The 23,219-nt window shown below is 41.5% G+C and overlaps 1 protein-coding gene and 1 long non-coding RNA gene across 3 annotated transcripts in view; both read left to right on the forward strand.

Annotated features, from left to right (window-relative positions):
- Positions 1 to 21,155, forward strand: part of LOC115940895 (uncharacterized) — a 165,640-nt gene extending 144,485 nt beyond the window's left edge. Inside the window, exons 8-9 of one of the 2 annotated variants that reach the window (XR_014146850.1) lie at positions 17,517 to 17,674; positions 20,633 to 21,155. This is a non-coding gene — a long non-coding RNA (uncharacterized LOC115940895). Of the gene's footprint in view, positions 1 to 17,516; positions 18,926 to 20,632 lie in introns of those variants that run through there. The other variant, XR_014146849.1, reaches the window with a different exon arrangement.
- A 196-nt stretch (positions 21,156 to 21,351) lies between these two features.
- Positions 21,352 to 23,219, forward strand: part of LOC145722513 (zinc finger C2HC domain-containing protein 1A) — a 2,694-nt gene continuing 826 nt past the window's right edge. Inside the window, exon 1 of the mRNA XM_081825787.1 lies at positions 21,352 to 23,215. Within this exon, the coding sequence (XP_081681913.1) occupies positions 22,315 to 23,215 (901 nt within the window). The 5' untranslated portion in view covers positions 21,352 to 22,314. The remainder of the gene's footprint in view (positions 23,216 to 23,219) is intronic.

Below are 23,219 nucleotides of genomic sequence, written 5' to 3' on the forward strand. Positions count from 1 at the left end.
TGATAAAAAAAAGTTCCATTTGGAACCAGAGTTTCCTAGAGAGGAGATGCATTTACTGAAGGACACATGGGTGTTAAGAAAGATGGTTTTATGAAGGGTAAAGGCCACAACCTTAGAAACTGCAGTGAAGTGTTCGCATGTCCACACTTGGCATTTGAGTGGGTCATGCAGGCTGAAGCCTGGAGCCTTTCCCCCGTGTATTCTGGTATCATTAGCCCCCTAGAATCTCATATATGACATGAATGAATGTCAACATAAATGAGGTTGAATTCCAGTCACTCCAGTAAATTAGGGTTTCATTGGTTTTCTTTCATCTCATTGAATATAATGCATCCCTATCACCCTTGATTAAAAGTGGGATCTCCTGATTCTGCCTTCGCCCACTTCTCATGTTTGGGGCACAATGGGGTAAATGGTGTCTGAGGAGAACAACTATAATGGCTTCATTTTTTTTTAAATGATGCTTCCATACCTATGAGTTTTGCAACTAGATGCCATTTCTTTTGTTTTACCCATAACCCAATTTATTATCTTCTCTAAGCCAATATTTGAATTCTGTGAATTTCCCCTTCATGCCTCTCTTGGAGAATCTATCTACTGCAGGCTTCTTATTAAATCCGTGATGATCAATTTAACATTTAAATAGCCACAGGGCAGAGACATAGCCTCGTGTCTGAATAAATACTATTTGACTATGGCTTGGTAGGAATGCAATATTTTTTAATTATAGGAATTATCTCCAAGGTATACAAAGAAATCGCTGCTCTAGAAAGTCTAAGACACAGTGAAATATGAAAAACTGTTGTTAAGGCTCTGTTGACGGGGTGATTAACTGAGAAATGGGAATCAACTAATGTAAAACATTTGGGCAACAATTTCCAGAGAGAAACTCAATAAGCTGATGTAAAACAAGAAAATTGCTCCCCTTTGTAAGAACCCCGCCCCCCTTTTAAGATACTGCGATGAAATGCCAAGAAGGACGCACAGAGGTGAAAGCTGATTTTCCCTGAAGTGTACGTTCTACATTCAAAGCCAAAATTCTTTCAACAAGATGAATAAGTGCTATTCATGGTGTTCCCTGGGCAGGTCAACAGTGTGAAGAGCATGGGTATAAGGCTATGAAATCAGATGTATTTGAGAGGCAGCCAACCATAGGAGGAGCTCTGATCATCTTTTGGTGAGGAGGAAACAAATTGTGGAGGGCCAAGTTATAAAACCCAAATCATTTTTAGGCCAACCTTGTGGTTAATTAAATGGCTGACTTGTAAGCTAAAGACCTTTACTTGAGAATATACAACTTCCCTAACTTCTAACGTGCGAGGCTTAGGAACAGAAAAAGTGAGAAATCCTCCCTCAGGGCTACAAACACAGGGTAAGTCAAGTCCACCCGGGTCAAATGGAGACGTCACACATTAGAGACAGAGGGAAAGAACGTAGCAGCTTCTGCTTCTTTTCCGTTTTGATGACTGATTAATAATTAAAATTCAATTCATAATTTTATTTATTTGAAGTAAAAATTGGAATTCATTTCTAAGCCTGGCAATAATGTAGCCAAAAACTAAGAAAACTGGGAAGGAGAAGACCTGGGTTTGGGTCTGCCCTTTCCATGTTGTGACTCTAGGCAATTCTTTTCACCGTCCTTATCCATATAAGGACAGGGCTCGAAGATCCTACGATGCCTTCAACCTCATGATTTTATAATTTATGAATCTTGAGTTTCAGAGCTGGCTGACTCACAGATGATTTATTGGAGAAAAATAATATTATTGACTCTCAAATGAAAGACTAATATTTCCTGTGGGTGAAAAATTAATTTTTAAATATCATTAATGTAAAACCAAAGAAAATATCCTGATTCCAACAAGAAATTTAAGGAGTCTGCCCAAAGATAGATGGCTAGGAATTAGCAGTGTGTGAGTTCCCATAATTAACAAACTCCACATAGGAATTTTTCTTAATTTATTAAAAATTTCTGTGGTCCTTTTTCTTTTCCAAACTAAATACTCTCAAAGAAATGAAAATATGCTTAAGGAGCACACTTAGCGAGGAGCTACTATATTGTGTTTTCCTACTAATATTGTCTAACTCTTTATAAATGGTGCAACTAATATTACAAAGTGACCATGGCATGCCACCGTAGGCTAATCTCCCATTTGTGCTTTCCATTTAATCTCCAGGAAGAAAAGGAACCATCACTTAGAATGTATACATTAAATTCAGATGTTATGAAATTTGGACTAATTAAATAGATTTCCCTGGGGCCATTTACATAACCAAAAGTGGCCACCTGGTCACAGTTGTTTAGATCAACGATTAAACAAATATGTAAAATATGGCAGCCAGTGTTTAAGGATTTATCAGCGAGGCTGATTTTGGATGTAAATATCAACAACAGCAATTTGAACTGATGTAAACAGTAAGGCAAGTCCTGGAGGAAGGTGGGATTTGGGGTTGACATAACTCAGACCTCGGTCTTTGCTTCCTGGTGTTCTTTCTTCTCCCCCCACGTGTTGCTCCATCCTTGGTTTGGACGCTGGCTCCAGAGTCAGACTGTCATAAGTTTTATTCTGCTTCTGCCTTTCCTTGACAGATCACAGTGCCAGGAACACAGTGAACACCCCATGAATAATAAAAATCATGATAAATGCTGGCATTTATCAAGCTCTCTTTATGTGTTCTAAATGTTTTATGCATATTGATTCATTTACTCTTGACTATAATCCTGTCAGGTAATGTGGTACTTTTAAAAAACATGTCCACAAACTCTTTGAGATGCCTCCCTGCAACAAGTGAGCTCTAATGCCTCTCTTCTTGAGTATGGGCTGTGGACGCACACAGCCTGCCTTCTGAGTTCATGTTCTCAGCCCCTGTTGTACGTAGTCATGATGTGATGAGTGCTGGTGCCCTGCCTCCTATATTTGAAATTCCTAGTTTTCCTGTTAAGCGGCCCCAAATTTCAGGATTGGTGGATAATTTCAGAGGGATTAAAATGAAGAATTAGCCAGAAGTGTTAAAGCCTTCTGAAAAATCATTTTATTTGAAGTTAAAAATAACGTTTATATGTCTTAGAAGCCATCTGGCATTTATATTTCCTAGAATCTCAGATTGCAGAGTATAGATGTGAGAGGTGGCTCCTAGATTTAGGAAATGGGTAAAGAAGTGACTGACCTTCCACATAGAGGAAGAGATTCGAGTTCAAATTCTGTGTAGATATGAGTTCCTACTCATTAAACATATGCTGATGAGATAGCAGAGCTCAGTGCAAGTGTAAAGTTTTATGAATTCCAGTAAGCACAATTCTAGCTATGTTCGGTGTTGAGTGATTTCTTTAGAAGTAAAAATAAGACTCGATGAGATTATTTTTGTTCTGAATTCACATGACCACGGATCTGAAAATCAAGAAAGCTTCAGTTTTACTCCCTGTATCATTGCTGAAGTCTCCTGGGGAAGTTCCCACATTGTTTTTCCCTTCTCCTTTGCAAATCTCCCTGTTTCTTGCCTCTCGGTTGGAGAGAGAAAGAGGCCCAAAGCCAGGTTCCTCCCCAGTTTCTCAGTTCTTTCTTGTTCCTGACCCCTCAGTTGGGTGGGGGCCAAGGGGCAACAAGTGGACTAGCCCTGGGGTCCTGGGGCAGCAAGTGACCATTCCTGTTTTACCTGGAGAGTTCCCTTCCTTTCCTAAAACACCAGAGCCCACAGAGGGGAACTTGCCTGCCTGAAGTCACTTGAAGAATGAATGACAGGGCATCATGGTCTGGTTATCTTTCCACTGCTATATAGAGAATTCGCCTCCGAGTCTTACTCAAGGGTGGGATGGTTCTTTACTCAGTCCTGGGAGGTGACCTATACAAGATCTATGTTGTATGCCTTGTACCATTATTATTCATGTCTCTCTTATCTCCCTAATGGATTGGAAACTCTTGGAGAAAAATAGGAACACTGCCTTGCCTAGATCATAGCTCGATATATCCTAATGCTACTGATAATTAAAAGTGAAGGATGGATGCATAAAACTATAAAGCACCTTGAATATCCCTCCCAAGTTGCCTTGTTAGATGTACATTGAAATAAGAAAACAAAATCTGATGTGTATTTCAAATTTACAAAACAGGTGAGTTCAAAATAGGCATGTTACTTTATATAAAAATTGCCATAAGAACAAAGTTCAGTTTCAAAAATTCATTTTATAATCAACTTTTCAGTAATTGACCTATTGATGAAGTTTTACAGTAGACAATGACATACTGAAAAGAAAAAACAATGCCATATTGGTTTACTCAAAATAACAGAACTTAAGGCAGAGACTATTTTCTAACTTGGTAGATGTCCTATTTTAACAAATCTACTGTATTTTGTCTATTTCTACACGTATAACTCATTTTTTTTTGGCTTGGAATGGAAAGTTCGTTGACAATTAATATATATCCTGCCTTTCCCCAAAAGGATTAGAAGCTATTTACTGCTAAATTATAATGCAAAATATAAATATACGTGGCTCATAACCATGAGGTGTTTTTTGGTGCTTATAATATTGTCTTCCAACACTATAGACCCAGGGCACCAGACCAGAGATGTGTAAATGAATGGCATCAGAGTAAGAAGAAGCATTAAAAGAAAGTTTTCTGTATCCAGAGAAATAAGATGGGTTTGGGTGGGATCATGCACATTGATGCCCAGTTAGCACATAGAGAGTGGGTCCATCTCTGTGTTGGCCAGGGAATGGAGAATCAGGCTATAAAACTCAAATTTTATCGTAATATTTGCAAGTAATTTTACATTATAAAAGTGCCTTTCTCATTAAGATTTAATCGACATCAAAATTTACCGTTTACCAAGTGCCTAAGACGCTGTATGGCAAATATCAGGCACCCAGTGAGGCAAGCCCATTAAAACAATTTCTGTGTCTTAAGGTCAACTGGCTTTGAACTTTAATTACATCTGCAAAGTCTTTTTTGCCACGTGGCATAACATATTTATGGGTATAACACACAGCGTGAACGTCACGTGGACCAAAATTCTGTCTGCCACAGCCACAAAACTAGAAAGTGACAGAATTCAAATACCAAGTGAAGTCTAACTGGCTTCAAAGTCTACATCCATTACATTATACTATGAATGCTCTATTCATGGATTAAAATAAGAAAAACATATTAGAAAATAGTTTAATATCCCCACGAGGATATGAATAATTCATTGCTGTTGCCATGAAACTATCCGTGGTCCTTTCCTGAAACAAATGACTTGAGAATATAATCCAGAATAGATAAATCAAAATACTGAATTCAAAAGGGTAACTTTTTATGAGACTGGACAAATTCCCAAAGCTTTCTGTGCTTCAGAATGCTCATCTGAAGTATGGAGATGGTAGGATTATCGCCCTTCCCAGGATTGCCGTGATGACGGCATGTGGTACAGCGCAGGACACAGTTCCTAGTGCATCGTAAACACTCAGTCAGTACTAGGTATTTTGCACACACGGCAGCGTCCTTTACTTTGTCATAACGTTGACCATACTTTCTCTTACTGCTTGTTTGATTATCCATCTTCCTGTCTTGACTGGACACCTTACAAGAACAAGAATCACATATTTTTTCATTGTAGTGTTTTTTACTCTGGGACTGAGCTTGGCACGTATGAAGATCCTCAGTAAGTATTTGCTGAATACATGAATGAATCATTTTGGATGAAATCTCTCAATTATCTCTAACACGGTGCGGGCCAGATAAGACACCCGTGAGGGCCGGATCCGGCCTGTGGACATCCTGTTTGTGAAGTCTGCCAAAGAGTATGGCCACAATTTAGCAAGGAAGTTTTTCGGACATGTGTTAATCAATCTTTTATAGAACTCTAGAAGACTCAGTAAACATAGTATGTCTAATTTTGAGCAATATAGATGCTGGTGAAACTTTGACATTACAGTAGTTCAGATTAGATTCCAAACATTTCTTTCCCAAACTGAAAGAATTGTTTTATTATATCTTCTTTTGAATTAAAAACCATTCTTCCTGTTTTTTTTAAAAAAATGGCAATGTGTCTTGATAGCTCTCTAGTTGTGGCTTTGAGTGCTTTGCTCTTTCTCAGGCATATCTTTCATCTGTTATTGACTCATAACACCAAGCTGCTGCCCTTGGAGGAGGACCAGAAGCTATGCAGAGGGAGTCACCTCAAGTTAGTCCTCGGTGTCACTGCTGTGTGCCCAGTATTTATCTTCATGGTATTTGGTACTTTGATACGATTCAAAAAGGAAAAAAAAACAAAAACAACTTCACTCCAGTCAGTGTAGCATTAAAAAGATTCCTTAGAATAAAAATTAATATAGAACTAGTGAGACACATTTCCTAAGGCATCATTAGGACCAGGGCCAGAAGTTCCCTATGAAAAAATGGTAATTATAAAAAAGTTGCCATAATTAAATACTGTCATCTCCATAACCCTAATGCATTCCTGATATAAGTATGTGCACAACTATTTTAATCAAATTGTAGTGACTATCTAGACAGACTAGTAAGATATCTCAATCTGGAATTTAATTAAATAGAGATTTAAAAAAACCTCTGAAAGAGAAACACTGTATAGCTTTGGTGTATTGTTTTTGAAGATGTGGCTTGGAGAAGAACAGGCATATGAAGAGGGAAAGAGAATGTCAGTTTTAGAAACGAGATTTTGGGCAAAAGAGAGGGAGAAGGGACGTGGCTGGAAGCTGCTGTATTTGTGAAAGCACTTTGGGGGGATTCTTCTGCAGCTCCAGTTGTGAACTGGGTCCATGTTAGTTTTTGTGTGTTTGGGGGTAAATAGCATCGATGCTTTGAAAAATGGCTTTTCTCTTTCCTGTTCATTGTCTCATGATTTCAGTGTTGCCCTTTCCGCTGGCCTTCCAAAAAGGAGATCCCTGTAGTTATGCCCTTTCATTCATATTTTAGTTTGTTAGCATGTTTTCAAGTAAAAACTTCACACTTCAGAATGTGGGTTCAATATGGACCCTGTATGAAAATCCCAGCTTCAACCTGGAGTCTGGAAGAATCAGACATAGTTAAGTAGTCTACAGAGAAGAATTGGGGGAAATAATCTGATCAAAGTGCAGTGTTACAGTTCATGGTGGAAGGGAAGGGTTGTAACTTCTGACATGAGGGCAGAAGAAACCTCTGGCTTCTGCCTGAGTCTCCTAGAACCCATTTTGCAGGGGAAGCTAGCTGCCATGTCAGGAGACTATCCCGAGACTGCCATGTTATGGGGAAGCCCAACCAGGAGCATCCTTTCTCACTGCTTCATTTATTGTGACAGCTCTACATATGTACATTTGGCCCAGACCTCTCCTCTGAGTCTCAGCATCATGTACCCACACGTCGACTTCGCTACTCTGCTTAAAGTCCCGTTCCATGAGCATCATGGTGTTAATGTTTGAGAGGAACACTTGTTTTCTGGCACCCCAGAGATCTCTCTCTTTTCCCATTTCTCATCTTGGGAATTGATTCTGGCATTCCCCCCAATGCTTTAGCCAAAATCTAAGGGTCAGCCTTCATTTTGCCTTCTTTTGAAACCCACGACTAATCCGTCCACAGATGCTAGTGATTCTGCATCCACCAACGTACCTCCCTTTCCGCCCAGTTTTCTTCTCCTCCATTCTCTGCATTGTCACCTTTTCCAACAGCCTACTGAGCAGCTTCCTGCCTCCTTTCCTGCCACCCTTCTGTTTATTCTCCACTTACCAGCTACAGCATTGTTTTAAAAATGTTAGTTGGATCTTCCAATGCCTTTGCATGAACACTCGAGTGGCTTGCTAAGGCATTTGAGTACAACCCAAACCACATGATGTGACTAGAGTGGTCCTACCTGATCTTCTACAACCACATCTCCTGTCCCTCTCCCTTGCTTGGTTCTGGCACACAAGCTCTTTCTCACCTAGGCACCTTGGCGATGATTGTCCTCTGCCTGGACCACTCCCATCTGCCCTTCACATTCTCCTCCAATGTCAGGGAGGTCTCTCATGATTGCCCCATCTAAAGTAGTTTCCCCTGGTATCCTCAATCACCACATCCCATTTGTTCACCATAGTGTTTGTAACCACTGTAATCATTTTGTGAGTGTGTGTTTTTATATTTAAAATTATTGTCTAGCTCTTCATAGTATCCTTTAAACACCACAAACTCATGGTCCATTTCTATTTCATATTCACCATTATGTCCTTGGCACTTTCCATAGTGCCTGGCACATACAAGATGCTCGATTAATTGTTCTCAATTAGTTATTCTGTTGAATAAATGAATAAGTACCAAAGTCTTAGAAAATCTCAAGAGAACCACGTAGTTAATTTAGAGAAGAAATTAACAGAAGCATGGAGGGAACTTGTGAGAAAGTGTTCTCTTCCATAGTGAGCTAGAGCAGAAAGCTGGAAACAGAGGACCTGGTTTGAAGGATTTTCCCTCGGCATTTCACTGGGGAGACCCAGTCCCCACACATCTCCTGCCTTGCCTCTTGGATATGTTGTCCAGCCTGTCATCACCCAGGTTTCTCACCCTAGAAATCCTGCTCCCAAGTCTGACCTTCAGCAGCCCTGCCCTCTTTTCGCTCATATCCATCTGTGACGCCACCCTACCAAAGTTCCCTCCCCATGCTTGAAGCTGCAGGTCACCCATCCTTCCATCCAGTGAATGGGGGGGTCTGGGGCAGGTGGGGGGAGGTAATCCTCAGTTCCTAGTCCTACAACGATGTCTTCACCACCCCATTGACTCACGGAAGAGATGAAGTATCAGGTAGATACGTGGAGACATGACTCAGGCTCAGAAGAGAGGTCTGGGCCAAACACATACAGTTAAGAGTTATCACCATAGGAAAAGTGGGTATGTGGGAGGAGAATATGAATCTGTCTTCTTCTCTGACACTTAGTCCAAATAGGAAGAGACTGTGTCCAGAGGATATCAGCCCCTGATACTGCCTCTGGTTTTCAGACATCAGCCAGGAGAAGCAGCGAGAAGGGACAACAGTATCTTTTTCTGGCTTTTGCTCCTAATGTTACAATATCCCCAGTCTCCCACAATTTTATCATTTCTTCCATCCAGCCCAAGAAGGCTTTGAGGACTGCTCAAAAACTGGTCCTTTTGGCTCCCCTGTGGAGTTCACTGTTTTTCTCTGACTTACCCTGGCTGTCTGGGATCCTGCAGCCCTCGTGACCACAGTGTTATACCTGTTATATGTGACCCCAGCCGTAGGTCACCCTTCTGTGAGCCCCAGGGCTGGGAGCAAGCCCCCGGGCCTTCCTGTGATGCGCAGGAGCCCTGGTTTACCAAAATGTTTGCAGGTTTCCCTTTGTGTTAATCTCTTTAGGTCGAGGGAGTCACAGCTGATAAGTTAGGCATGAAACCCACTGCTGCCATCAAATTTGAATTTTGTGAAGTGACTCGTGAGCCTTTAAAGATGAGCCTTCCAGCAAAGGAAAACCCTGCTTCACATGCGCCTTAGAGAAAAGATACATAAATAAAGACCCCAAAAGCTTAACATCTGCTGACCCAGGGCCGTCTTCCCATAAGGCTAGCTCCCTGGGGCGGAAACGAAGCCGCGTGCTCTTTGGGGTCAGGATTGGGCTTGTTCTTCTGCTTTTCTCTGAGAGCAAGAGGATTTGGGTGATCCCTGGCTGGGGGTGTCTGAGGCTGAAGAAGAAGCAGGACAAGGGACTCCTGGTTACTTTACAGCAGGAGTTTTCAATCTCTTCTGCACATGGAGTTTTACTAAATACTGATAATGCTCGCATCTCACCCCCAGAGATTCTGATGTGATTCATCTCAGGTGCCCCTGGAGTACTGGGACTTTTCAAAGCTTTTGTGCAGTCAAAAGACAGTCTCTTGGGCAGCTCTTCAAATATCCCCCTCTTAGGTCCCAAATCCCCCCTATGTGAAACATAAATTTTAGATAAATCAGGAACTTCAAAGCACAAACTTGAACTAAATTGTGGAAATGCAGAATGGCTAATAGGTGCATTTAAGCCCATGACAAAGAAAGGAAATAGGCCACAAAAATATGAATATCAAAAGTCTTCTATACACTTTTTCTCGTGGGTATGAATGGTTACGTTTAGGGGAAGGAATGAATTGAGAACAATCAGGAAAATATATTGTAATCTTGGGCTGGGGTGGGCAATCTCATCTATAGAATGTTTGTGACCTCCCCCCCACCCCCGTAAATCCAGGCATAAGGTGAATCCCAGTCCTGTCCCAAGGTGTCCCAGGCATTGCAAAGCCAGTGAAATCTTCTGCAACTCTGAGCCAAGTGGAGCCCTATTACCTCTATGATGGAGGTTCCCCCAAAGGGTGTGCAGCTACATGAAAGAAGAGGTATAGTTTAATCTAAATTTTGTGGTTTAGGCCCTATTGAAAGATATTGCACCTGTAAATACTGATCCAGACATTTACCACAGCCAATGAAGGGCTCTCCAGAGAATTAATATTATTTTTTAAAAATTTATTTATTTATTTTAGAGAGAGAGAGAGAAAAAGAGAGAGACAGAGGGCACATGAGCGGGGGGAGGGGGGCAGAGGGAGAGAGGGAATCCTCAAGCAGACTCCCCACTGAGCAAGGAGCCCAGTGTGAGGCTCGATTCCAGGACCCTGAGGTCATGACTTGAGCCAAAATCAAGAGTTGGCCACTTAACCGACTGAGCCCCCCCAGGCACCTTCCAGATAATTATTTTATAAAAGCATGATATTTTATCCCCTCTTGATGAATTTTAGCTTGCCAATAGTTGGTCTAGCTATTGAGAAAGAGTGAGTTGGATTAACTCACAAAAATAATAAATTATAGTAGGAAGAAAAAAGTAAAGAGGAAGAGACAGTATAAGTATGTCATGAAACTTTTGATAAGAATTGTAAATCCAATTTATCTATCCGTAAAGAAAAAAGGAACTGGCAGTAGTGGAAATGGTGATGTTAGCCCCGAAGATAAGAAATGCACAATCTCGGGCGCCTGGGTGGCTCAGCCGGTTGGGCGACTGCCTTCGGCTCAGGTCATGATCCTGGAGTCCCGGGATCGAGTCCCGCATCGGGCTCCCTGCTCGGTGGGGAGTCTGCTTCTCCCTCTGACCCTCCTCCTTCTCGTGCTCTCTGTCTCTCATTCTCTCTTCCAAATAAATAAATAAAATCTTTAAAAAAAAAAAAAAAAAAAAAAGAAATGCACAATCTCCATAGCAATTGGGAACCAAATAATAATAATAATCTCTGAGTAATATATGATCAGGTTGTCTTGGTTAGCAAAATCAATGAGACACTGGGTCACTGTGAAAAGCTGCAGTTAGTCTGGAATTAAGAAATGTGGGCATTGTGAGTAGGAGTGGTATTGGTTTCCAACTCTTGAAAGGGGTGGCTTGATTGGCAGGTGGGTGGCTTTGCATCAGGCTTGTGTGACATATTTAACTCTGCACGACATGCCCAGAATACAATTGTTAGGTTGACTACTCGGGATTCCAACCCCTCCTCTCTCATCATATTTCTGCTTCGATTGTTGTTGCTACCTTTACCTTCTAACCTAAAAATTTTACACCCCTTGGAAGCATTAAGAACCCTACATGTTAGGTTTAATGAGAGGATGTGCCAAGTGCCAAAGCGGGTCATGATTTTATTAAGTTGCATTAAAGCTTGACTATTGTTGGCCTTGAGCACTTTCGACCTCCCTGTCTCCTTGAGGTCAGGAGTAATGTAGGAATTTTAATATGATTCTCTACGGTGGCTGATTTGAATTTCTGGGACAGTAATTAGGGAAGAGGACAAGTTTCTGGTTGAAGATTGCTTCTTCTATTTGTTATCTCAAGTGAAATGGCTTTTACGGGGCATTTAAAACGCGGGCAGCTGTATCCTTCCAGAGCCTACAAAGAGACCAGTTTATTAGCCTTGGCGCCCTTTGCTAAGTCAAGAACTGTGTAACATTTTGGCATGCAATCACAATGAAGGAAATCTACCAGGCCTGGCCTCACCCTCATGTAACACACACTCAGGGAGCTTGTTCTTCTAAAGCCCCTGGCAATCTCTGAAAAGAAACCTATCTGATTAGTGGTTGTGCAACTCTGCAATTTCCTGTGCTATCCAGGTCAGAAATGAACGGGAATGAACTGAAATAGACACCGTTTTTTTTTGAGAGTCAGACAGTTAATGAGTGCTTAGCAAATGCTTATATAAATGATAATTCGATGTGGCAGAGAGCCTCAGGACAGAAATGTATGGGCCGGTGATATTTAAAAATCAAAACTTCTAGGTTAGAATTTGGGCCATAAATATGCTATAATCTTGGTGCCTGTTTCAAAAATTGTATGTAGTTTCATTTAAAAGTTTAGTCTAAGTGGGGCACGTGGGTGGCTCAGTTGGTTAAGCAACTGACTCCTGATTTTGGCTCAGGTCACGATCTCGAGGTTGTGAGATCGAGCCCTGTGTCAGGCTCTGTGCTCAGCAGGGAGTCTGTTTGAGATTCTCTCTCTCCTTCCTCTCTCTCTGCCCCTCCCTGCCCCTCTCACTCTTCCCTGCTCTAATAAATAAGTAAATAAGTAAATAAATAAATAAAATAAAAAATAGAAGTTTAGTTTAAGTTCCAGTGACCTGATATATAATAAACTGTGGGTGTATCTATTTATACATGTATATATACATATCCACACACATATATACATACATGATATATATACACATATACATTAAAGGATATAGATATGAAAGAATATATAAAAATGATCCCTATATATATCCTTTATACCTACATCCTTTTTCCCTCTCCATATGTATGCGTGTGTATGCATACATATATGTATATTTTCCCCTTCTTATATTATTTTCTTTAGGGAGAAAGCAGTCTTGATGTGTCTGGAATAAGGTATATGTAGATACTTGTCAGCTGGCTCTTAGATCTAGGACTGAAATCTTTGCTTGAGCCAGGAGAGACTCAGCTAGAGACAGATTGCTCTTAGAAACATCATCCACTCAGCAGTTACATTGGAAAGAAACATTGTTCATTGTAAAGGCAACTGAAAAAGAAAAAAATGGCCTGTGGTGGTTGCTGAATCAGTTTGCTGAAACTTCACAGTTGTCTCTGCAACCTGGATTCTTGTTGGCGTTAAGGAACATGTGGGTGAATTCCAGACATGGAAGAATGTCAGCTTGGCTTTTTCTATGAAGATAAAGTCTTCTAGCTGCTTTCAGTCCTGAGAAAGTAGCTTAAAAGGAAAACAGAATTACACCTGGTATTTCTTTCCCTCCCTCCCTCCCTCCCTCCTTACTTCCCTCCCTCCTTCCTTCCCTCTGTCCCTCCTGCCTCCCTCCTTCCCTCTCTCCTCCTCCCCTCTTTCTCTCTTCCTTTCAAGTCTTTCTCCTCTTTGGAGGATGTTTAAGGTTCTTGTATTTACTGCTAACTTTTCACTGTGACATTTACCTCTCTCTTCATTCTCACCTCTTATCTTGGTCATTCATCATAACAGTCTCATGGTGTCCGGCCTCAACAGGGTGCCAGTGATGCTCAGTAACCATTCTGTTCTCTCTTTTAGGATAAGGCATGTCTCTAGGGCCATCTGGGGAAAGGTGGGCTATCTGCTTCCTCCTCAGCCCCAAACATGTGATTGTTTTTCTAGTACACCGCCATTTTGGTAACTTACAACTTTAAAGTTGTAGAAGTAGAATTTATATACCTGTGCACACAGTCTTCAGTGATAACTGCCCATGGAGTGAATACATGAACCTTGGAGAGAGCACGGGATTATGTTTCTTCGCAGACTTCACTACTTGGAGTCAATTCCTAGCTTTGCCTTCACAGCTCTGTGACCTTAGCAAACAGCTTAACTTCTCTGGGCGTTTTTCTTTTTCTTTTCCTTTCTTCTCTTCTTTTCTCTTTTCTTTTTTTCCTTTCCTTTTTTTTTTTTTTTAAGATTTATTTGTTTATTTATTTGAGAGGGAGGAGGGGCAGAGGGAGAGGGAGAGGGAGAGAGAGAGAGAGAATCTCAAGCAGACTCCCTGTTGAGTGCAGAGCTTGACTCAGGGCTTGATCCCATGACCCTGATATCATGACCTGAGCCGAAATCAAGAGTTGGACGCTTAAAACCGGCTGAGCCACCCAGGGGCCCTTCAGTGTTTTGCTTATATGTATACTATGGATCATAATGGTACCTACCTCATAGCATTGTCATGTGGATTCATAATTTACTATACAAATATTTAGACAGTTTCTGGCATATAGTAAGCTTATAGGTGTTAGCTCTTGTTATAGGATTGGTTTTCATTCTCATTCTGGAAGGAATGAAGATGAAATTCATAATAATAGGATGAATCTACATTGAAATGATGCAAAACACTAAAACATCCCAAGGAGAAACTTAGGAAAGGGGTCCAACCCCAAGGAATTAATGAAAGTATCCCACACCCAGAATGAGAGTGGCCTGTGAGCAGAACAGTAAACATCATGTTGCATGTCCACACTCCCGCCAGTTCGTTGTGATGACTTGAAGCGACGGGTTGAGAAGGTGATGAGGCCAGTGTGAACTGAAGGGAGGAGCAAGATGGGACTGGGCGAGCTGGCCAAGTGTGCAGGAGCTGTGTGTGCCGCATTGCCTTCCCCACCTAGTGCGAGGTCATGCACCCAGGCCTGCTGATTGAGTGAAATTCACGTCTTCTGGAAGAATCCAAAGAGACCCAGAAAGAGAGACAGAGAGAGAGAATTTATCTCTCCATTTTGGCCAGGACATAGGTCTACGTGCTTCTATCAGCTGAGGCCAAATGTTCAGCCAAGCACAGTCAGGAAATCCTGCCACTGCTAGCCAAGTAGTCCTTTATCCTGTGAGGTGGAACCAGTTTACTAAAATTTCCCCTTCCTTGGCAAAGGCCTCTGTTAAATGCCCCTGGACAATGCGTATGCAATGCCCTTTATTATGGGCTTTTAATTTTTAATGCTAAGTAGCAATTTTTATCATCCATAAAGAATTTTTGCATCACTACCTTCAAATTCCCAAAGGGTCTTATCTAATTCTACAATTTATTCTCCCTGACAGTAATTCACTAATCAGTGGAATCTGTGAGTCCTATGAATCATCTTAGCAATGGTTAGTACACACTGACATCACATATCAAATGTGGGGTTGGGATACTTGAAGGAGCCTGAAAAGTAAAGCATTTTATATACATTATCTCGCTAAGATTTATAAGCTTCCTATAGGGTGTATTTCATCAGTATTTTACACATGAGAAAGTTGAAATTTAGACATACAAGTAACTTTTCCCAGGTTAACCTCCTAGGGGTGGTTTGGGCTGGAATTTCAGGCATATCTGACTCCAGAATCAGAGCTGCTCAGTGTGTGTGTGTGTGTGTGTGTGTGTGTGTCCCTGATTAGTTTGTAGGCACTCCTTCTCTTGATGTGAGGGAATGGTTTAGTACCCTTGTGAAATTTAGTTCCATGGAAAAGAGAGGCGATCAGCAATCAGAATGGCCAGGTTATAATTAGCTGGCAATCAGACACTGTGAAGGACCTGAGTGCTAAGGCTGGGAGAGACCAACTCTTCACCTGGGTCGCACTGGACAAGCAGGTGCTACTGCTCCTGGTTTAAACAGGGTGCCCCTTGGACCAGCAAGGCCTTCCTCCCAGAACTGGGTATCAGATTTTCGCAGTAGCAGGCAAGGAGGACTGGGCAGCGGTGTGTTGGAAATGAGACAGCTTCAAGGAGAAGGAGGAACCCAGATAGGACTGGGATTAGATGGTCTCTTGATGTTGGTAAATTCTATATTACAGATTAAGGTGCTCATAAAATAACTGAAGAAACCTACCAGGTTCTCAGTTTCTATAAGACTTCAAACTGTTAGGCAAATGAACACGGAGCCAAACCTGAAAGAGTTCCATCGGGGTGTACTGGATACCAGGCAGATGGCAGATGTACGGTTGAACAACGATGGAAAATACGAACCTACTTCTGCAGCGAAGAACGCTCCCTCTCAGCTGCAAATGATCGTGACTGAGACGTAGGAAAGGATATAAAACTGGGTGGGATCATTTTTGAAATCTGATAGGTCTTAGAATATTTTCTCATGCTTTGACCATATCATTATTCTTTTCCTCAAAAACAAGTTTTGATAAAAGTATCTGTGAACATGGGCATGAAAATGAAAACATGAGCTTTTAATTTCTGCTTGCGTGGATGAGGGTCCCAAGAAAATGGAGCCTGAGAGTAACTGTCAGTCATGAGCAGAACTGTTCTCCTGTCCTCCTGTCCTCGACCCCCTGAAAAGCCCAGGACTCTGTGTCTCTCCCTTGAGATTGTATTTAGGCAAGTTGTTTAATGAGATATTTCGTGGTCTAATGAGATATTCCTTGGGGTCCAGCAGGACTCCAGTGCTTATCATCCTAGGAGGCCACAGAAAAAATAAATACGTTTATATTTAATGAAAATGAGGGGAGATAGGAGAAAGGCTGGCATCAGCTAACTTTGTTCTCTGAAGTCAAAAATACACGAACATATCCAGAATGTCAGAAATGGAGTCAACTGTCTCGGCTCTCCAGACACATCAAGGTCATGAACAATGACAATGGTGATGGGGAGAGGTTGTCCAACCTGCAAAGAGACTGAAGACACATAATAATCAAATGCATCATGTGAACTTTGAGTGGCCCTTGGATCAGGAAAAAGATAGGGTATACAAGATATTTTGGAGGACGAATGAAAATAATTGAAATATGGGCTCTATGTTACATAATGTTACTGACTCGTTAAATTTCTTAAGTGTGACATTGATATTGTGGCTACAGAGAAGAAGGTCCTTTTTCTTGGGACAATAAATGCTAAAGTATTTCAAGGTGAGAGCTAATGATGACTGCAACTTGCTGTCAGTCATTCTAATTGAAATACAGAGATAAAGACAATAGGAAAATGTTATCAGTTGGTGAATCGAAAGAATGGGAATACAGGCATTTCATGATGCCATTTTTTTTTTTTTTGGCTTTTTGGAAGGTTTGATAATTTTCCAAAAACAAAAATTTGGGAAAACGTGATCCCAATCTCTTTTCTGGAATGCCCTTTGCAGAACTCATCATACAGATCACAAATAATCACCTTCTGAGTGAGCTGCATGTGCAGATGTCTTCTTGAGATATGTTTTACTGTTTCTCTCTCTCTCTCTCTTTTTTTAATCTTTGCAGAAAATTCTATTGGACAGTGCTGACATTGCTCAGATTCTTCTTCTCCCATCCTCCTCCTCTTCTTCCTCCTCCTCCTCCTTCTTCTTCTCCTTCTTTTCCTCTTTCCTTTTCTTCTTTTAGTGTTTTTTTTTTTTTTTTTAGTTCTATTTTGTTTTTCCCACAATGATGCCTTGGTTGTGTACACATCCAGCAGTCTGGAAATACAGTTATAATTTAAAAAAAACTGAATTCTATTTTACATAAATGTCACTTATTATATGAATCACATTGGGCACGTTACTTTACATTTTGGAGGGTATTAACATCCTCATCCCCAAAGTGCCCATTTGTGAAAACTTGATCTTCAAAAGTTTCCTCTCTTGGGTGATTGGTGTTTCAGGTGCCTAGCGCTCATGCTTTCTCCGGGAGCGGCCACAAGATGGCAGTGTTTCAGAACATTGTTTTGCTTGGAAGGAGGATGTGCGCGTGGCTGAAGGGCTGAAGAAGGGGCATCAATGGCAGAAGGGTGGCAGGACTGATGCCGTGTTCATCCAAAAGGTTTGAAACAAAGACTTGGAAGGTGTATTGGGGAAATGACGATATGAGTTGTCCTTTGCTTAGAGCTCAACCAGTTTATATAGCAGTAATCCCATGGACTCCACAAAGTGTTTTCTTGTCTGCCCCAAACACTGTCTATCATTTTCTTCCAGACTTTTATGTTGTCATGTATTAATGCAAGGACTTCACCTAGCATTTCTCTCTGTTAACCTGTGACCCATTACGTTTACTTCTTAAGCAACGTAGAGTACCTTCAACTCTCTATTTGTGGCATGGATTCTAAACACAACTACCAGGGAGTATGCTGCCTTCCTCTGGGTATCCATAGAATTATGGATGTGTGAGTGTTTCCATGACATTTCCATTAACCTTCAAAATCAAAGAAGAAAACATTTCTCACTTACAATGTTTATATAGGATATGATCTTTAAAAGGCTCAATCTTTAATATCAGGCTTTCATAGTCCATGAGGAGCTAATGATTGAAATGTATGATTCTTATGTGCCTGTGACAAAGCAAACCAAGGTCATTTTTGTCCAAGGTCCAGTGCAGACTCAGTAAATCCCAGAGGATCCTAATAGAAATAAAACTCGATGGCTCTGCAGTTACCTTTGGATGAGCTTCAAACTGAGGCTATAGATCATTGTAAATGTCTAGGAGAGTTCATTGTTGGTGAAGCCAAACCCAAAGCTTATGAAGAGGTGAGGAAGCTGCCATGGGACCCTTTCTGCGAGTGTGGTCTCCTTGCTCCATAAATCTGCTTGTAGGCTTGTCTCTGGTGTGGGCTCTTTGGCAGGGGCCCTTCTCAAATCTGCAGGGTAAGCTCAATGTCTGGAGAAGCATCACTTGGGTTCTTTTCCTCTGACAACCCCCTGATAAATTCTCCCCCCATATGGACAGACATTTGAACAACTATGCTTAATGGATTATCTTGTTAGAACAACATAACTTTTGAATTATCTAAGGCTGAATGAAGTGCAAACGTTTGTCTTTCACAAGATGAACCCACAAACTGAATTAAGCCCCAGCTCGTTTATCACATCAAATGACAAAATTGACTTCCCACTCTGTAAGGCTACAGAGATGTGCATAGACAAGCTCATGCCTGGACTGGTATCCATGAACCACTATAGTCTGCCTTAGAGATTAGGGTATCTTTTTCTATTTCAAAATTATAGATTACCTTTGGTTTCTGGTTTTCTTTCTTTCTTTTTTTTTTTTTTTAAGATTTTATTTATTTATTTGAGAGAGAGAATGAAAGAGCACATGAGAGGGGGAAGGGTCAGAGGGAGAAGCAGACTCCCTGCTGAGCAGGGAGCCTGATGCGGGACTTGATCCTGGGACTCCAGGATCATGACCTGAGCCGAAGGCAGTCACTTAACCAACTGAGCCACCCAGGCGCCCGGTTTCTGGTTTTCTAAAATCTCTGTGGATTAATTGTGGACTGCGGATGAATTATCATGGAGTCTATTCTTTTGCTTATAAATACTCAAAGTCAGTACTCTGCTTCCAGCATCAGGATACACTATTGTTATCAAGACTTGGTTCCCAAGATTTGCATTGATTATAGGTTAGTTGTTCCCCAAGTTGGAACTCACGTTATCCTTCTGTAAAGTGATGATTGGAACTAAAGTTTTCGTAACAGATCTTATCTTTTCCAATTGTTTTGTAAAACTTTAAGGTCAGGAAAGGACCAGAATAATTTAGAAATGCTTTAAGGCAGCTATTTCTTGACCAGTTGCTTGAAGTTACCTCCATTTCTAACATCTGTTCCTTTTGATATGTTAGCAAATTGCAATGTTGTGGATCATTAGGGTAGAAACTGTCCAGGGCATCCCATTTTGCCTTTAAAGTGGCTCCAGAGTCTGCAAGATTTCAGGATTCCAACATTTAACAATTGCTGGTGATAACTATGCTTTCAGAAAGAAAGATTTCAAGATAATAGCTTAGGTAAGAAAACATCCTTTATTATGATTCAAAGAATGTAAAATACAAGATAGTGCAAATGTTAGATGAATCAGAGTTGTCTCCTTTGGAGTGTATATTCAACACGAATTCTCCCAACAGAGATTAGTTCCGTGTTGGAGATTGGATGATAACTACCTGACTACTTCTTTTTTTTTTTTTTTTTAAAGATTTTATTTTTATTTATTCATTTGAGAGAGAATGAGATAGAGAGAGCATGAGAGGGGGGAGGGGCAGAGGGAGAAGCAGACTCCCTGCCGAGCAGGGAGCCCGATGCGGGACTCGATCCAGGGACTCCAGGATCATGACCTGAGCCGAAGGCAGTCGCTTAACCAACTGAGCCACCCAGGCGCCCTACCTGACTACTTCTTTTAATCCATAGGTTCCCATGCTGTCAGATATGTTACCATCTTCTTCTCTTTTTAGGATGTGAGCTATTTCAGATTTTAGCTCATGGAACAGCTCCACAGGACATCTTCTGTTTCCTTCTTTTACTCCTCAAAGCTAAAGAAGCAAATCTTTGGCACATTCCCTGATCAGAAACGTCACAGAGTGTGATTTGGGAAAATTTTTGGTGACCTGCCCCTGTACACCTATGTCTCCCTTCACAACTCTGAGAATACAAGAGGGAATGTGACGATGTGTGTAATACAGTGACACAGGGCCAGAGAAACATCATGGTTGAGACAATTTTTCCAAATGGGGTTACTATTTCTGGATGACAGTTCATTTGATCCAGACCTTGAAGGGGATGCAGTATTTTAAAAGGCACTTTGGGCAAAGGGGACTGTTAGTCAGGAGAGGTGGTGAGAGCCTCAATGAGGAGATGGGAAAAATGGGTGGCAGCTTTTGATTGATGCGGGGTAGCCGGATGCACGTGGATTAAAGTGTGCATGTGTCTGGAGCCTAGAATAGAAGACAAACCTGGAAAGCTCGGGGGTAGAGCAAGGCTGGCCCAGAATGCTACTGAGGGGTTTGGTTTCCAATCTGTAGGCAATAAGAGCCACGTCAACATTGGAAAAGTGAGTGCCAGAAGGCTACTTGAAGAGTCAGTAATAAGGCGCCTGCTGGCTGAGGGCACTGCCCTACTACTCCTCATGTATGAATACACTGCATTTTCTCACTATGCCTGTGGAATAAAGATAATCACCCCCATTCAGGTGGAAACAGAGAATTTGAGAAATTTCCTCAAGGTCACATAGCTGCAAGTCGCAGAGCCAGATCCACACCCAAGTAGCCTGGCTGCTGAGCCTGGGCTCTACACAGTTGCACTCTTGGGGGCAGGATTGGCATGGAGAGAGCGCGGAGGGAAGGGAAAGGTGTTGCAATAACAGCAAGAGACAAGAGGGACTTGGACTAACACAGGGGAGTGCAAGGGGCAGAGGTAGAGATGAGGGGCAGATGCAAAAGACCTTGCAGAGGGAACCTTGGCCTTGGTAGAGAAGTGAAAGTCAGCTATCCACTCGTCATGGCTTCAAATCTCTGCACTGTCCTTTTAACCCCTCCCCCAACACTACTCATCTGTGCTTTACTGCTTCACTCCATGCTCCAGGTAAGATCTCACCTGGGCAGAGTCAAGGAAGGACGCTACTTTCTAACCACGTGACATCTGAGTTGATGGATCACTGTTCTGGAAGCTGCATCACCTTGTTTGATAAAGTTTCTAAGTCTGTTCCCATGATGACTGTGACATGTCTAGAGAGACACACTTGTCATTCTTTTTAAGCCAAAAGACCGACCTTATATTTATCCCAGACATTTGATGTTTCTAGAAAAGACCTAAAGACCAGAATAGAATGAAAATGGCATCTCATTCAGTTTGGGAACTTTCTACATCAACTTTGGACTATCAATTTGCAATATGTGGTTTATTAATCACTAAGAGCAATCCATCTTGTTTCCCTGCCAAGTCTGGCTTTCATGGGACACTTGGCTAGAAAAGGCCTCTCTCAAGCTAGAAATGATTATTACAGAGCTTCTTGCTGAGAATGTTGAAGCATGATGTGTGGTGTCTCAATTTATCAAATTTGCCTTATTAAGGGAATTGATATTATCATAACAACATCGATGATGGCATATCCTGGATTTATAAAGGACTTTCTACTACTAACTCATTGGGAACCACCAGAGGAAGACAAGAAAGCCAATAATTTAAATAAATTTGACACAAGGAATTTCTATACTTATCTCGAGTCAGCCATGTAAAAAAAATAGAAGATGCCATGATATTAATATAGTTATTGCACAATGAGCTAAAAAGGAGCCGTAGCTCACCAGGCATGTAGAAGCAATAGTCTAAGAAGAATGGTTTCAAGAATGTCTGGCTGGGAACCCTGTCATGGAAAATTGAGAAGAAACCATAGGTTTGGGGTTTGTGGCATGTGGCACTAGAGTGGCCTCCTTGGGGTTGATTCTAGTATGAAGAGAATTAATTTTTATTTAGTGTCCATTGACAGCCATGCCTATTTCAATAGTGTGAAACCTAACCATGCCCTAAGAGTTGGTATCTTCACCTCAGAGAGACAGAGCAATTGTCTGTAATCCCACAAAACTGGCAAATGATGGAGTGAAGGGTCTTCTAAAAAGACTTCTTGGGGGTTGCTACAGCTGGAGCTGGGCGGTGGCGGCGGCGGGTGCTGGGGGAGGCATCTCGCCGAACCAGGGGCGGTGGCGCAATGGAGGGACTGGAAGAAAATGGAAGTGTCCAAGTGGGAGAATTGTTACCTTGCAAGATTTGTGGAAGAACGTTCTTTCCAGTGGCATTAAAAAAACATGGACCCATTTGCCAGAAAACTGCCACTAAAAAACGGAAGACTTTTGATTCAAGCAGACAGAGAGCTCAAGGAACTGATATTCCAACAGTAAAGCCTCTTAAACCTAGGCCTGAACCACCAAAGAAACCATCTAATTGGAGAAGAAAACATGAAGAATTCATTGCCACCATAAGAGCAGCTAAAGGCCTTGATCAGGCACTTAAAGAGGGTGGAAAACTTCCTCCTCCTCCTCCACCTTCTTATGATCCTGATTATATTCAGTGTCCATATTGCCAGAGGAGATTTAATGAAAATGCAGCTGATAGACATATTAATTTCTGTAAAGAACAGGCAGCACGTATTAGTAATAAAGGCAAATTTTCTACTGATACCAAAGGAAAGGTGACTTCTCGGACACAGTGTAAGCCGCCTGCACTTAAAAAGTCAAATTCTCCTGGAACTGCACCATCAGGATCTTCACGATTACCACAACCAAGTGGCACTAGCAAAACTGTTGTAGGTGTGCCTTCAGGTAAAGTGTCTTCAGTTAGCAGCTCTTTGGGAAACAAACTTCAGACCTTATCTCCCTCCCATAAAGGGATAGCAGCCCCTCATGTAGGAACTAACATCAAACCTCGAAATTCCACACCACCTAGTTTGGCACGAAATCCTTCCTCAGGTGTTCTTACAAACAAAAGAAAAACATATACTGAGAGCTACATAGCCAGGCCAGATGGAGACTATATATCTTCACTTAATGGCAGAAACGTTAAAGGCATGGAAGGAAATTCAACAGGACACTTACCAAAATTCTGCCATGAGTGTGG

Source organism: Leptonychotes weddellii, chromosome 7, assembly GCF_054177405.1.
Source record: "Leptonychotes weddellii isolate Sample4059 chromosome 7, ASM5417740v2, whole genome shotgun sequence".
In the NCBI taxonomy this organism is placed as follows: domain Eukaryota; kingdom Metazoa; phylum Chordata; class Mammalia; order Carnivora; family Phocidae; genus Leptonychotes; species Leptonychotes weddellii.